Source organism: Podarcis bocagei (genome assembly GCF_964188305.1).
Source record: "Podarcis bocagei genome assembly, chromosome: 1".
Lineage (NCBI taxonomy): Eukaryota > Metazoa > Chordata > Lepidosauria > Squamata > Lacertidae > Podarcis > Podarcis bocagei.
Window position 1 is genome coordinate 114,249,665 of NC_138125.1, and position 16,354 is coordinate 114,266,018.

Sequence of the window (16,354 nt, forward strand, 5' to 3'; positions counted from 1 at the left end):
CTCATGCCATACAGCTTTGCAACTGACCGGTTTGCTGAAAAGCTACCTGAATAGGTCTTCTATGTGATTATGGATGTGGCTATTGACTTTTCTGTGCTTGGACTAAGTAAGCGCATTTGAAGCCACCACAATACCAAGGAGGGGCACCGTGGCCAATCACTAGCTCTGTCTCACAATAAATGACAACCATGTCCTTAAGAGAGGAAAACACCTTGATTCAACCACAAAGCATTTCCATCATGATCACCCTTTGCAGACTTGTCTCTACTTACTTGCATTTGGCTGCTAACAATCCCATGGACCTGAACTGAACAGTGTACCTTTATTTTATCTTATTTGATAAGTTTTATATATTGCTTAATCAACAACAAAAGTTTTCATAAAGCATTCATAAGGATTTTTTTTTAAGTTGAAGAGTTTTCTTGTTCCAGGTTCCTGAACTTATCTGTGCTTAAAAAAAAATAAAAATAAGAATTTGGGGAGTTCACACCTCTTTAAAAAATAAAGTAAGGACATGCCACCACGAATGAGCACTTCAAATCTTCCCGATATGCACGTGATTGTGTTGCAAGTTCCCTTTTCTGCAATTTTCTTTCGAACTACAAACTATGTATAAGCATATCTAGTCTTGGGGAAATGGTGGTTGTTTCTGACTTCTGAACTCTACCCAGTAGATGAGAATGTGGCTCAATGCTCTACAGTTCATCAATGATAACACAGGCAATGATAAAACACACATTAGATTTATTCAGCAGCAGCATTTTCCAGTTTTCTAATCAAAGTACGTATCAAGGTAATAAAACCAAGCATATTAAAAAAGGGATAGCACTTGACTTGTGAGAATTCAGGTGTGTGTGTGTGTATATATATGCGCTCCAAACAGAAGACGTCTAGTCTGTTATGAATTTTGAAGCCTGGCGTTATTCTGAGTAGCTAGGTCAGGAACACTAAATGGCAGCTCAGACTATTCCTGGAGTGGCACATACAATTTTCCTGAAGGGGTTCAAATTATGGCTACAAAGCAGTCTTGATCAGTAGTAAAAACTAACAAGATGTATAGTACAAGGCTGTATAAGTAAAAATGGTTTCCCTTTCTATTGTTGCCCAGCTCAGGAAATAAATAGTTGACAAATATCAAAAATGTTCACATGAAAAACATCGGAGACGGCTCATTTTAAAGCGTACCAGCATTGTTCATATTGCTATGGCACAGAAATCAAGCATTTTGGATAGCAGACTAAAATTGGTTTTAACCATACACAAATGACTTGCAGAGGCTTCAGCTGAGAATAGAACTCTTCCATTGATGACCAGGAAAACAAGTTGCTAAATTAAATGTGGATGCAGCAAAAATGTAAAGGACAGCCCAGCTTCCTACAGACATTTGGAATGACAGTGTATAAAACTGGGACCTTAAGGGAAAGATGATGTCTGAGGGAAAGAAGGATTCTTTTTCCAGCAGGAAAAATATTAGCCCGAGAAAAACATTCTGTGCCACTTGTAATTCTTTTGTTGCCCAAGAAAAGAGTTGTGGAAAGTGTTCATGTTCTGTTTCGTATCATACAAAGAGGCACCTATTTTTCATATGCTCTGGTATGTAAAACAGAGATGGATAGAAGAAGCACCAGTGCAGACTTAGCAGAGCGCTGCCTATAAATATATGCTCTGAAGGTTATTGCAACTCAGCAGAGGGCCACCACCTTCTCCTCTATATTATTTAGTATAATTAATTACATAGGGGGTGCACCCCTCATGATGCAGTTTCAGAATAGATTCATACGAAAACATCGACATCCAGATAATCTTTCAGAAATTTACAAATGTACAGTATATTTATAACATTACTTTCAGAGAGTGTCAGTGCAAAGATATACATATAGTACACCGTGATAATTGCTCATAAAAATAGGCATTGACATGTGTAAAAAATAATAACAACAAGGCATGGTTTCAACAGATGTCTCCAGCTAAAGGCTAAATATATTTCTTTATAAAGAGATGTGAACCATTTTTTTTCCTCCTTCTGTTTACAAAAATATATGTGCAAACGAGTGTGCCTAATTATTCCCTATTTGAGCTAGTTATACAACAGAGTCCTCTTTGACGAGATTGGCGGTGTCTTTGAACGAATCCTCAGTTGCTGTATAGGCTAATGGTTGATCTCTTTTGAGAATGATCTTCTGAGGCAGTGATGGAGATGGGGGAGGGACACTTTCAGCATCTCCCCTGTGTTCCTTGTCCATCTGAAACAACAAAATGTATTGTACGATATGCTCTGAACATAGCTCTCCTCAATTGACGCCTCAGTTTTAGTGACATAGGCAATAGATCAACACACACACACACTCTTTCTGTGTGTGTGTTGATCTATTGCTTAACGTGCTTTACGGAGTAGAGAACAGGTCTGAGGAACCTAAAACCTACCATTCAACAAAGGGGAAACAGCAGAGGCAGTGGAGACAGGGAAGCATGCAGCAAGTCACTAATACATATTTAGACTTAGTTACAGGCCCTGTTACACCTGGGCATGGGAACTAGGGGCCTGTGGCAAAGGCTTCACAAACATGGTGGGCACTAAGGACCTGAAGGCAGATTGAGAATTTTATTTATCCTCCAAGGCAGCCTTTCTCAACCTGTGTGCCCCCAGATGTTGTTGAACTACAACTCCCATCACCCCTAGCTAGCAAGGCCAGAGCTCAGGGATGATGGGAGTCGCAGTCCAGCAACATCTGGGGACCCACAGGTTGAGAACTGCTGCTCCAAGGATCTCAAGGCGGTGGACATGGTTCCCCACCTCCCCACTTAATCCTCACAAGACCTCTGTGAAGTAGATTAGGCTAAGAGATGGTGAAACTGACTTTGTTGTCAGAGGCAGTTCCAAGCTTGTGGAGGAGAAAGGTAGAGTGTTCTTTTTGTGGGTAGGGGGAGAGAAACTGAAGACCTTCAGAAAGGGGGTGCAGCGGGAGAAATGAAGCTTGGGGAGGGGCCTCCTCATCTGCAGTGAATGGTGTATCAGGGAGACCTAGTAGTGACCACAGTGCTTTAATTCCCGTCTCATGCTCCCTCTCCTCTTCCTTTGTGGCTCAAGTTATGTATCTCGTATATCGGCGCATGCACATTGTACTCTTTGTAATCTCCAGTCTTCCTTCCTTCCCCTTGTGGAATGTATTGCCACAAAACTGATCAGTACATATGTACCAGCAGCGAACAATTTATGTGCCTCTGATTGAGGAGCAAATCATTCACATGCTTGTTGCTGCCGATCCAGAAGTGGCTCAAAAACAGAGTGGAACGGGGGGGGGGGGCTTATGCAAGCTCTGCCGACGCACATGGGAGTCAGGAATGGAGCCCCCCCCCCAAATGATCTCTGCCTGTAGTCTCATATCGAACAATCTTACAGGACATACAGCAATCCTTTCTGCTATGCCCAGAATTCTACTATCTCACACATTCCAGAGTACACACTGCTGAGAAAGAGAGCAGAGCAGCAGAGGGCATCCCTGCTGAATTGAGGTCCCCAGAGAACCTGACCTACTTCTTAGCACTTGATTCCAGTGGAAGATGTGTTGGGTTAAGGCCTGGGAGCCCAAATCCTACCACTGTCATGGTGAGGTTCATGTTCATTTATCAAAGGGTCCATGCCCTTCAAAAAATGTCCTTGTGCCAGACCCAGGTTATCATCAATGAAAGAACTGAGATCTTAAAACTGATGTGAGAGCACTGTTGCAATATAGATGTCTCCCAAGTTCATTACCCATTCACCAGCATTTTAGTGGTCCATGCCAGTTTTACGTTTTAAACCATCTGCCATAATGACAGACCAAGAGACAGACAGACAGATGTCATCCAGCAGTCCCTTCTTTTTTCCTTTTTTGCCAAGAATGAATTTGAGCAAACTGACTTTACCTCTGAATAGATTGGATTTTCAAAGTTAGTACTCTGCTTCAGTTTTCTTTTAAAGAAGCTCCACTTTGACTCCTGGAAGTGTAAAAAAAGAAGTTTGAAACTTTGCACCTATTTTTAGATCAATGGTGATTCAACAAACACAAGCTGAAAAATGGAACTATTCCAAGAAATTAAAAAAGTCTGACTATTTAGCACCTGGTTTAACCAAATGTCAAGGATGATCATCGCTGTTCCTGCAGCACAGACTGAGGCATAGGTGGAGAGAGGAAAGACTAAAACAGATGCATGGCGGAGTTAAGCAGGCACAACTTTTAGTTATCAAATCTGAACCAGGTCAAAGTGTGCATAAAATGAAACACAAGAGGGCAAGAATGGGTGAAAGATGAGAAATAAACAGGCATAAAGATGCAGATATTTACAAGTGATGACTACCTTTAGTTTTGGTAAACTAAGCATTCTTGGTGCATATCTAAATTATATGCAGTATCATGGAAGGCAAATATTACTGGCTGATATCCAATGAAGCAATAATTAGAGCAGATCCATTGTAATCAATGCACTTAAGTTACTGATGCCATTGATTTCAATGGGTCTGGCTCTGAGCATGGATTGGATATCCCACATTCATGAGTCAAGCGCTGTATGGCACAACGAACTTGACATCCAAGGGCTCTACTAAGCAAGATGCCTCATTCTCCATATTCAATCCTGGCATATTTTGCAGGAACAGCCTTCTATTACCGGTGCTGCATCTGTGCTTGCAGGAGGCTGAGGAGCACTGGGAGATACTGGCGTGGCATATACTGGATTCTCAAAGTTTTCATTCCCTTCGCTGCTGGAAGCTGTTACCTGTTGACACAAAACTGTTTGAGAAGACAGCAAAAACATGCGAGCTATTTTGTTTCTTTATTGCATTTATATACTAGCTGCCTGCCAAAGCACTCAAGGTGGTTTTTTTAAATAAAAAAATAATACTAAAGCAAATAACATGAAATGTAACATTGACCAGGTGTCATGGACTGGTTGGACACAGAGGAATGGTGGGAGGAACCAGCTGGGGAGGAACCAACAAGGGAGTGGTGGCGGGACAATGATGAGTGATCATAGAGAGAAGAGGGAGAAGGCTGGGGGGAGGAGGTGTTGGAATATGAAGAAGTAACAGGGCTTAGTGAGCAGGGAGAGTCTGCGGCAGAGGGAAGTCAAGAATCGGGGGGCAAAGGCAGATGCTGAAGCAGGAGAGTAGGAAGAGGGAGGTCAAGAGGCAGATATGAGTCAGGCTGGTGAAGAGGCACAGGTGTCTCCTGCTGCTGCTGCTGCTGCTGCTGCTGTGACAAGCTCCTCTCCTCACTGGTCTCCCAGAACCAGGAAAGGCATGAAGAGAGAGGAGGTGGGATTAGTGCCACACAGGCACAGTCTCCGATTGCTTGCAAGAAACTCTGGAGAGAAGGAGACATAAATATGGCTGCTGGGAGGTAGAGACTTTTAGTCTTGGCAACAGATTTCACGGAGTAGGGACCTACAAGGCATGAGCTGCTGTGTTCCACTAGGCCAGAAACTCAGCCAAGTCTGTGAAGATTGTGTTTCACTAACTCCAGCTTTGAATTGTGCGATTTACTGACCAGCTTGCTCTGGGATACCAAGGTTGGGAAGGAGGGGACAGTTTAATTGAAGGAGCCCCTTGGTGTCTTCTCTGCCTGCCTCTTTGTTCTCTTTCTCCTTCTCCTCACAGGAAAAGATGGTGTCTGTTGGGCGCTGAGTGTGTGTGTGTGTGAAATCAGACAATCTGAGCAGAGCAGGCCCTAGTGCTGTCTTGGGCTGCCTGCCTTGCTCTCAAACTTCATCAAACCTACAGATGTACTTTCCAAAGAAGGAAGATTGGCGAAAGCAGTATCAAATGGTTAACAGGCTAAGAAATATTAAAGACCACCTATTATGTTTGTCCCTTACTTGTGTGGGAGGGACTACGTTCATGTCCCCAGCTCCTCCGTCTTTCGTCGTATACATCGGGTTCTCAAATGTGATTGGCTGCTTCCCAGTTTCAACAGCAAAGTTTTCATTCTGAGAAGAACAGTGAGATGCTCACTTCCAAATAATATTGTGTGGTTTTTAAGCAAGTTTTAAGCAGAGTGGAATTAATGAACCCAACCTAGTCATGGTCATTAATTTCACTGGGTCTCCTCTGAGTAAAATATAGCTGAATTATCACCCATTAATTTTATAAATTCTTAAAGCAAAACATAACAGTAACATAAGAATTCCATGTAATTTTAATTCTTCTGGGATAAATATTTTCTCTCTTTTAAAAAGAAACAACCAAAATATAAGCATTAGATGCTCTAGAATATATTCAACTCAGCATGGAATTTACTATACATTATTGTTTCCAGTGACATATGAAAAGAATAGTGTATGAGATTATCAAACCAAGCCTATTCTCCTAAGGGTGGCTGAAGGATGATGCTACATAAATCATTTCAGCTGGTAAAAATAAAAATATTTTCCCATCAGTCACTAAAAAATGCCACACAACAGAAGGCAAGGTTCTACAAATCAAACATATTGCAAGAAAATACCTCCAAAACCATAATTTCCAAATAGATACCGCACTGTAGAGCAGGGATGCGGGAACCTGTGGCCCTCCAGATATGGTTGGACTACAACTCCCATCATCCTGTGCTGGCTGGGGCTGATGGGCTTCAGAGTCCAACAATCACTGGAAGGCTGCAAGCTCCCTCTCTTGATGTAGAGTCTTCAAAAAAAACCCCAAAAGAATCAGCTAATTAATGAAAAACTGGGAGGATTTATTTATTTTTCATGGTGGGAAAATGGCTACTTTTGGAGGGTATGTGCATTAGTCTTTGTTTTACACTGGGAATTTATGTTCTCCTTGAGGACAGAAGGTTAGTTGGAATATGGAAGGGTAGGCTGAAACTTCAAACGAGTATCTGACAATGGAGGAGATTCACCTCCTAGGGGAATACAGCAAAAACCCCATTTTAAGGAACTAACAATAAGAACACTGCAAACGTGCCGTCTAAAAGCTGGCAAGAAAATTATGGAAAAAGAGGGAACTGAGCTCTCTTCCTCAGGGCCTATGAGGCAGAAAAGGCAGGGCATGAAACTGTTCTCTGTCAAAGGCACAGCCAGCTGCCTTCCTGTTTTGAAGGAACAGAAATGGACAGAGGGGAGCCACAGTCTGTTTTTCCTCTCAGTGGCAGAAGATGAGCCTGCACAAGGAGGCTGAAAGGCAATGCATTTTAGGATGTGAAACCTCAATAGTGCCAATTGATAGTAATGTCAATTCCACTGTGGCCTGGAGCAAACTGTACTGTGAAAAAAATATTTACTATATCCTATTGTAATGGGTACGAGTTACTCGTGCGTAAACTGGTGCCTTTCTCGGTTAATTTGCCTTGTTAAACCTTTCTGACTGCACAGCCCCTTCTCATCGTGGCTGCCTCAGTCACTGGCAGAATCCATCAGTGGGCATTTCTTGAACCTCTTCCAGCATAAAAGTTGTTTGACACCCAGTCTCCTCCTCCTCTCACTGCGCGGGAGTCTTCTGCGCAGGGAAGGTGTGGGTAGCGGAGGACCTGGGCTCTCCTCACTGATGTCCAGTGAAGAGTCCTGGAGCCCTCTCTCCAATTCCCCCGTCTGCCCCCCTTTATCCCTGGTGTTGCGCTGATTGGCTTCCCCCTCTACTGAGCTGTTTCTCCCCCTGCTGCTGGGTCCTTCGCCAGCATCATCTGGGAGCCTCCCCTTCGCCTCTCGCTCCGATGTCAATTCCCTGACACCTATATTTGTCTGGAAATGTATTCTAGGGTCAGGTGGTGTGTGTGTGTGTGTGTGTGTAAGCCCTCCTACAGTTTCCCGATCAACTAGCATTCCAGTGTACAACATTCCCCAACAATTCCACGTGCAGAGAATTTCCTGGTGCGATTTTTGGCATAGTTACGGGATCTTCGATATAATATTCAGAGACAGCACAACCGCCTCTGAAAACACAACTGGCTCTTAAACACACACATTTATTTCAACTGAACACGTGCAAGGGAAGTTCCATGCGAACAGGGTGGTTCAAATCCAAGATCCACCAGGGTGAGACAGTTTGGATCCAGTGGATCTGAGGCTTTCTGGGCTCAGAGGGCCTAAGCTGCTTTTCAGTTCTCACCCTGGCTGAACTGGAGATATGCCAGCGTAAGTTCTGCACCCTGGTTTAGCTGGTGGAACTCAAGTCAGTGTTACTTATGCCAAAAGTGGTGTGGCAGGGGAAACATGGGAGCAAGGAGAGACTTACACCTACTCCAAACCTCTTTCAGCTCAGGCACGTGACCTAGCAACCTGGCAAACACTCAGCCCGGGGGAAAAGGATGGAGTAAGCTAAATTTCTCTAAATGTTTGGATTGGGGAAAACATGCACCAATAGCTAGGATTGTTCTGGAAGTGTGACCCTCATTTTACAAAGTACTGTATGCCCATTTTTGGTAGGTAAAGCGTTTCCCCATCATAATACTACGGTGAGAGGGCAAAATGAGGCACTTTATATGGAAGTGGGGGGGGGAATTCTTACCATTTGCATTGCTCTGTCAATAGCAGATTCCGCTCCAAAGCCAGACCCACCAATGTCCATGGTCACATCAGCTCCAGGGCGGAATGTTACCCCACTGCCATTTTCCGTGGATTTTACAAGAATGCTTAGGCTTTGAAAATAAGAACATTTAAAAAAAAAAAAACAACCAGCAGAAGATGGTTTAATAAACATTACCTTCTCATCGTGTCTTTTTTAAATCAAGTTTTAATTGTTTGGAACTGATGTGGTAATAATAACTCATATGATTAAAAAAAGACACAAACTATTTCTTGAAGAAAAGCATTTCTAACACCGCAAGCAGAAGTCTCCATCGCTACTTAAGCTGAGACACTTAAACATATCTCTACTGTGAGCCAAATGTCCTTGGGGTAAGGGCTAGAAAGTGTGGATTTGTTGATATGGCAAGATATATGGGTTCACTGCGAAAGCTGCACAGGGCACCTCCAATCTTGAACACAGACAGCCCCTGTACCCATGTTTCTTGCTCTGTCCCTTCTATAAGCTGACTCGTGAAGAACGTCTGGGTATGTATTGGAAGGGCAAATAGGGCTCTACAAAGACATGGCAGATAGCCAACATAACTAAAAACTTCTTTATTTGTTATCTGGGATGAACAACTGAGCGACAGCTGGATGACGCCGTCAGTTTTCAACAAAGACTTTGTGAAGGACAATGCTATTGATTATGGGTATGCAGAGACAAGTGGAAAGTAATCTAGGCACTGGAGTCCAGCACTCACAAGGTATCAGTAGGTAAATCTGAAATCCCAGAGACATGAACCAGAAAATGCACAGAGAGTCGTGTCTTCTGTGACTTCATGTTTCTAAGAGTGTCAATAAATTCTTGCTCTTCCTCCAATTCAAAGCAACTCTAAGCATATTTTTCTTGCAAGTGAACCACACTGAACACGGTGGGACTTACAGGTAAGCATATATATAGGACTTGCGGCTGCAGGAAAATGACGCTTCGAAACATGTATGAATTTGTTGCTCGTTATTAGCAGAGGCCATTGTGAACCACTTTTAATGTGTACAACAGTATATTGAGACATTTAGACCTTGCAATACCTACCTTGGAAATTTGGGAAGCGAAGGTAAGAGAGAGCCCGTCCGTCTGTAATTTAAAAAGCCTCCCACAGCCAGAGATCCAATGATGATAGTCAGAATGATGGTCAACAACACGGCCACTGCTGCTACCAGAGAAGACAAAGGGTAAGCGAACGATACGGAAGATACCGCTCAGATGTCAACACTGCCTCAAGAATAACTTATAGACTGGCTCTCTCATGCAAATGTTTTCAGGCCTCTGCATGGTTATTCTGGATAAAAGTATAGTTCAAAGCTTACTTGTCCCAGGAGGCACACCCCTCGACAATCCTGCTTCGCAGTAATTTCCAGTATAGCCATACGGACATCTGTAAAAGGGAAGTGAGATGTCTAACTGGAATTGACTACTAAAACATTGGCTCTATTTATTGCCCTCTGTGAGGTACATCGGCATGGCATGGTTTTTCAAACTCATTCCTTAGTAATTACATGTTTCAATGGGAGCACACACACACACCTCTGCTGACTGTTTACTTGGAAATGAGCATGTAGGAATGCTGAGTCACAAATGAAAAAATTCGGCTTTGTAAATATTAAAGAAGATTTCGTTTCAGTGGAGTATCAGTGGCCCCTACAGGCTCAGCTGAACGCAAGTGTGTGTGTTTTGCTGTTCTTAAGAGATATTCCTTTAATTGGTAGAACAGGCATCTGAGTAACTTGTCCTCTGACCCTTTCTCTTAAAAATAAAAAAACCTGCTGCATTTAAAATTGTCCATCTTTAAAGAAGAGTCTTTGCTTGCCATTTCCTCATTTCTGAGGCGGCAGATATTCAGCTTTACAAACACCTTTAGAATGAGATCTTAAGAGCTACAATGAGCAAAAGCCTCATTTGAGGTGAGGTATCTGTTCTTGGGCTGTACCATTTCAGACTGCTTCCCCTCATATAATTTACTCCATGCAAATTCAAAGCTATAATAGGGTATCCTACAGCTTTCGCCCTGATGTGTTAGTTTTGAATGTGTGCTGTGGGATGAGGAAGCATTCAAACATTCCACACACCCCTTCCACCTGCAGCTTGAAATGGCACAACCCAGCAATGGATACAGCTCATCAGTGGGGCTGATGCTCATTGATTCTGGTTTTTGGTACCCATGAGCACTGAATACATGAAGAGGCTATCAAGAAAACACTGACTAGACCTGCTCCCATGGCCACTGACATACATGTGGGCCATGATGCGCCCTGGCCAATGCAAGATCGGGACCAGTCTGAGAATACGTAGATGCGTAGGGTTCCCTCTATGGTGATGGAATCTGCACAGAGGACTTTGTTAATGGGCACCCAATAGAATTCCAAATAAACAGAAGCTCTGGCTGACCAGGGTTCCTCCTCCCATGGAGGAAGCACTATGCGGCATGTATGCATATAGCGCGCCCATCAGACTAATGCTGTTCATGTGTCAGCAGGATGCAAGTATGTGACTGGTGTACATTGTTCGCGAGTCGTCTTGAGTGCATACTGAAGAAAGGCAGGGTAGGGAAAATTTGAAACGAGCATCTCTTTTCGCTTGCAGACTTTGGTGATGTTATAAAGAGCAGATCTTCATGTGCTACAAATCTCACCTGGCCCTTCCATATAAACTTACTTGCATTTAGGAAGCCCACTTTCATCAATGTAGCATGTCCCTCCATACATGCACCTACAGGCAGGAGGCATCGTAGGAGGAGATTCAATGGCTATAAAAATGGAAAGCATGTGTTAATAGTCTTTATGTACTCTGCAAAACATAAAGCACCTTATCAATCTCCAATTATTTCCACCATTTCTTTACCTGCATCGCACTCTGTCGAACTGCCTTCCACAAAACGAGCTCCTTGTGGGCATGCACAGGTGTATCCTCCAGGTCTCAGCAAGCAGAGGTGGCTGCAGACATCCTTGCACGGATTGGACACTGTAATGATAAACAAAGACACACCTGAAGATCTTTTAGGAGAGCTAATGGGATCCTTCCAACCAGACAAGAGAAATAGGTTGGGGATATGTAGACTCAATGTAGACAGTGCTGCTCCATAGACTTGCAAACTTGTCTCTCCCCCTCTCATGAAGACATTCTCCCTCCCTGTCACTTTTTGAACCAATCGGTCATGTTATCTCTGCACTGGTGTTTCTGTCATTCGCAGTTAGTGCCAAGCCACAGTTTGCAGCCATGACCAGAAACAGATACTTCACTAACAGTGGTTAGTGAAAACACAGGCAGTCAAAATGCAAACCGCAGTTAAGTTACAAAGCTCATAGGAAGGGAAGGATGGCCGCATAAGAGGGGAAGAGAAAGGAACAGGGAGCACCAGGCAAGCCTAATTTCCTAGAAGAATTAAGTTGGCGCCAACCTCCTGGGACAGAAGCAGGCACTACAAGATTAATGTGTCTGAAGAGCACCTTCAGTGTTTTGCCCCATTCTATCCATGGCATACACCTCAGGTAGTGTCTTGCTGTTTTAACTACACTCCTAATACATGCTATTTCCTGTCCTCCCCTACAGAGCCCCAAATGGCAAGGGCAGCTACAAAATAGTCCATGCCTGAGATGGGCGATGCAGGCAGGCAGGCAGGTGAATTCATTACTGCCTCTGCCATGAGAGGAGCATGATGTACAAATGATATATTGCAGTAATAAAATGGGAACAACATGCTTCCTCTCTGGCTCACAACCAGCTTTCTTGGATGTTTTAAGAAATACGACGCCGTTATTTTCTTCCAGTTGTTGGTCTAATGACTGAATCGCGAGAAGCTTTGTATGCAGAGCACCCTTCCAAAATGGTGCTGCACAAGGTGGGAAGTCTCTGTCCATGCAGATGTGTGCTCAGTATTCAGCCACGCCCATCATTCATTTTGTGGGCAAAGGCCAATTCCCACTTTGCCCTTTCTCCCCAGACAGGTGATCAGAAACTCTTAAAATGGACAGTAACAACCTTCTCTTTTGGGCATGTGGAATCTGTCTCATCTGAAGGGCCACATTCCATCGTGGGCAGCTTTCCAGGGGCCACAGGAGAAACAGAAGTGCCTCACCCAGAGGAAATAGCCCCTCCTTTATTGAACTCCACCTCTCCTTCCTATTCTCCGTTTGTGCCATGAAAAACCATAACAGCACCATATCACAAAGGGGAGAAAATTGTGTACAGCGGAAACAGGAAAAGGAAGAAGGCTTAATTCACAGTTCAACCAGAAAGGCTTATTCAACAGCTCACTCGGTGAGGACTCTGGCCAGCACCAGTTCTATGCTTTCAGAAACACCAATATCATGAGCAGAGAGTTGTTGTAGGCTATTAACATTTACATAAGCACTAGGGCAATAAAACTATCCCAATATATACAAGAATGTATGCTTTTTTCTGCATATTTTCGCTTTTATATGTATCTTTGTTGTTTGCTCCTTCTCACTTTTCCTTCTTTTTTCTGTATCACTTTATTTCTTTTAATTGAAATCACCTTAATAAAATATAACTACTTTAAAAAGCAAAGATTCATAGATGATGCACTATACAAGGCTGGCCATTACCTGACTGATTGCATCTGTGCTGGTGATAGATACGGACTTGAGTAAGCCAAGGGTTTATAGTCAGCATTTTTACTTTCTCTCCTTTCCCAAATTTGTCTTCTTTCCAGACCTCCCCTCTTTCCTTAGATATCCAGTATAGGTGACCCTCGAAGACATCAAGGCTGTACGGGCTGCTAACTTCTCGGTGAAATAAAATAGTAGGTAAGTTAACATGCAAAAGGAGAGCAATGTTGTTTGTCTAACAAACATTCTTGAAACCAAAGTATACCTTCCTCCACATCATATTACGGCCATTTTCTAAGCTTTCCTTCTAGTGGAGATTAATGTATGCTTTGGAAGCAAAATCACAGTGACCTGTGGGAATTTCACAAGTAAACCGGAAGTACTTTCAAAAAGACTTCAGGTTTTTCCTCACAAATGAAAAGAGCACAGGAATCTGCACTACTTGCCAAATCTATACTGTTGCAGGGGTTCTCAAACTTTCTACTCTGGCTGAAAATTACCGAGGCAAACAAAATAGTGGCAAACAGAAGCAGAGCTTGACATAATCTGCAGGCAATTACCGACATACTTTTCTACTGAATTCTAATCCATCTTTGAAAATTGCTGAATTATTTGTTGCAGCATTTTGCTTGCGGCAAGAGATTGCACACCTTAACTTCCCTCAAGATAAATGCAGACATTTGCGCTGGAGGCATTGCTATATGCTCTGGGGGTGTTTTACCCATCTCCTGCCATTTCTTCTCATATTCTCCTTTCAATGTTCAACTTGGACCTGTTCCCATACACTCACTGCAAACTGCATGTTCCATTCATCCCTCCTCCCTTGTTCCCTTCACATTCACTTTCTCCTTATGGAAAAGCTTTCCCTTCTTATACCCTTGCTTTCTATCCCCAATTTACACTACTACTAATACCTCATTTTCTTCAACACCTCACCTCCTTTGGCAACTTTCCCTCAGTGGAGAGACCTTCCCCCCCACCCCCGAACTTCTCTGTTTCCTGGCCACACCTTTACAAGAAGTTATTGGTACTGGCATTGGTTGAACCAAAAGCACTATGGTTAGGGAGTGGTGTTGTCAAGGGTGGTGGCACTGAGCTGGCTATGACACAGAGGGCCACTTGAAAGTGGCCCAAGGTCCCCAGTTTGAGTAACTGTAATAGTGCAAGTCCCTTACTTCATCGATAATAACCACCCTGTCCCCAGCCATCTGCCACCATAGTTAGTCTCCAAGTATCTTGGGGAAAACTTTGATTAAAATTGTCTCAGTCCATATTCATATACATACGCCCATGAAGAACAGTCTTCCTGTCTGTTCCATCAAATCTCATCGATTCAATTAGGTTTTCCTTCATATCACTCCAGTAGATTCTGTCATTGTTCAAATAATCAACTGAAAGGCCAGTTGGCCAACCAAGGTCTTCAAAGACCAATGTCTGCCTCTGTTGCCCATCCATCCAGGCGCTTTCGATTTTGGGTTGCCTTCCCCAGTCAGTCCAATACATTAGCCTAAGGAAAGCAGAATCGGTATTTTTAGATGGTTAGATATAACATAGCAAAGCACACAAACACTATGCAGAAAAAGAGCGAAATCTCCATGAAATGAGAATCAAGTTGGTAGGAACTTGGCAGTTCATGGCTGACCACTTTTTCCCTCAGAGAAATATGCTCCAGAGTCCTTTTGTAGCTATCCAACTTTATTTCATGTTGTGTGTACACGGCTCTGTTTATCTGTTCTTGATGCATTTCATTTTATTGATTATTTCTACAGTATTTCTTTGTCTCTTTTATCCTTTCCGCAACCTTGTAAGTAAGATTACGATGTACCTAAAATCAAGACAATGGTTTTCACAGCAAAATATCCAAACGATTGCCTCTCTCTGTGTCATGAAATTATTTTTTGCTTCTAAGAACCATTCTCTTTTTCTCTCTTTTGTGTTTTCCACCAATAATTCCCCGTTAAACCATTTCTTTACAATGTGCTATTTCATTTTACATTGATAAACATTCCCTTTAAAATGATAACAGTGACTCCCATCAGAGGAGATTGGCGCCAATAACTCAGACAGACACTAATTATGATTGCTGTTTCTAAGCTATGTGGACTTTGCCAAGGCACAGACAGTGGAGCCCAATACCTAGGCAAAGTAAAAAGCTACTAATGCACATCAATATGAGGATGATTTGCTTTTGAAGCTTTCCCACAATGTAAGGGTTCATTGTGGCCTATTTTGTTTCTTTGTTTGCACGCTGCTTGCTTTTTATGCCCATTTTTATGACCATCTGCTGAGGAGAAAGCTATCAGCTGCGCTAAAACAATTATCGTGCAGCACAGTTAACCCCGAACTGATGTACTGCTTGCTATATGTAATTGGAGTGTAACTAGTGACTTTAGGTATTTATCAGTTCAGTCGTGAAGAGAAAACAGCAGAATTCAGCACAAGGGTCCCAACAACAGAGGGGAGGGAAACCATCTGCCCCACTTTACTGAGGTCTGTCTCTGCTTCCAGTCGTGACATAACAATAACCACGAGAAGTCTTGTGACATTTGCCCATCGCAACCTCTGTTAGTTATTCAAAGTATTTCAGGTAACATATAGAATATAGATATTATGGTGCATTAGATATTTCCTATTCATTAGATATTTTAGACAGTTCATGCAGCACCTCCTTTCGTTTATATTCATGCTTTAAGCTGCCAAAATGCTTACCCAAGTTTGGGGTTGACAGCAATAGCTGCTGGTTGGTCCAGCGAAGAGTAGACGAGCCACTTTCGGTATCTCCCATCAAGCTTTGCCACCTCTATTCGATTTGTCCCAGAATCAGTCCAGTAAAGGTGCCTAGTTGAGATCCAATCACTTTTTTTAAAATAAAAAATGAACTGTGTATTTTGTCAACATCCACTACAGTGTATGGGAAAGGCCTTTAAAAAAATATTCAGTAGTAAAATGCCAAAAATTCAGAGACAATGCCAAATAAATGTGATACAATGCACACGAGTTTATGGTTGCTGTGTGAGAGATGTAAATCCCCTTGTTCTAATCCCCCTATTTGCTCCGGGTTTCCCTCTCAGTCTCCTGGAACAAATTTGGGTAGGCATGAAGAAATCCCACTTCATGAGCTAAAGTTGTTTCACTTATTACATATCATTGTTGGGATTCAAAACCTGGTTTCAGGAGCTCACAAAAGAACTGATATTAGATCTGGAAGAGATATCAGATCTAAAGCAATAGGATCTGATTGATGGGATTCTCC

General features: G+C 42.7%; 1 protein-coding gene across 1 annotated transcript in view; it reads right to left on the bottom strand.

The window, feature by feature from the left end:
* Nucleotides 1–724: 724 nt before the first annotated feature.
* LRP2 (LDL receptor related protein 2) overlaps nucleotides 725–16,354 on the bottom strand; it is a 145,084-nt gene continuing 129,454 nt past the window's right edge. Inside the window, 12 exon segments of the mRNA XM_081189106.1 lie at nucleotides 725–2,243; nucleotides 3,907–3,978; nucleotides 4,648–4,755; nucleotides 5,854–5,964; nucleotides 8,477–8,606; nucleotides 9,569–9,689; nucleotides 9,844–9,911; nucleotides 11,189–11,279; nucleotides 11,375–11,494; nucleotides 13,099–13,275; nucleotides 14,388–14,608; nucleotides 15,811–15,939. Of these exon segments, the coding sequence (XP_081045232.1) occupies nucleotides 2,082–2,243; nucleotides 3,907–3,978; nucleotides 4,648–4,755; nucleotides 5,854–5,964; nucleotides 8,477–8,606; nucleotides 9,569–9,689; nucleotides 9,844–9,911; nucleotides 11,189–11,279; nucleotides 11,375–11,494; nucleotides 13,099–13,275; nucleotides 14,388–14,608; nucleotides 15,811–15,939 (1,510 nt within the window). The 3' untranslated portion in view covers nucleotides 725–2,081.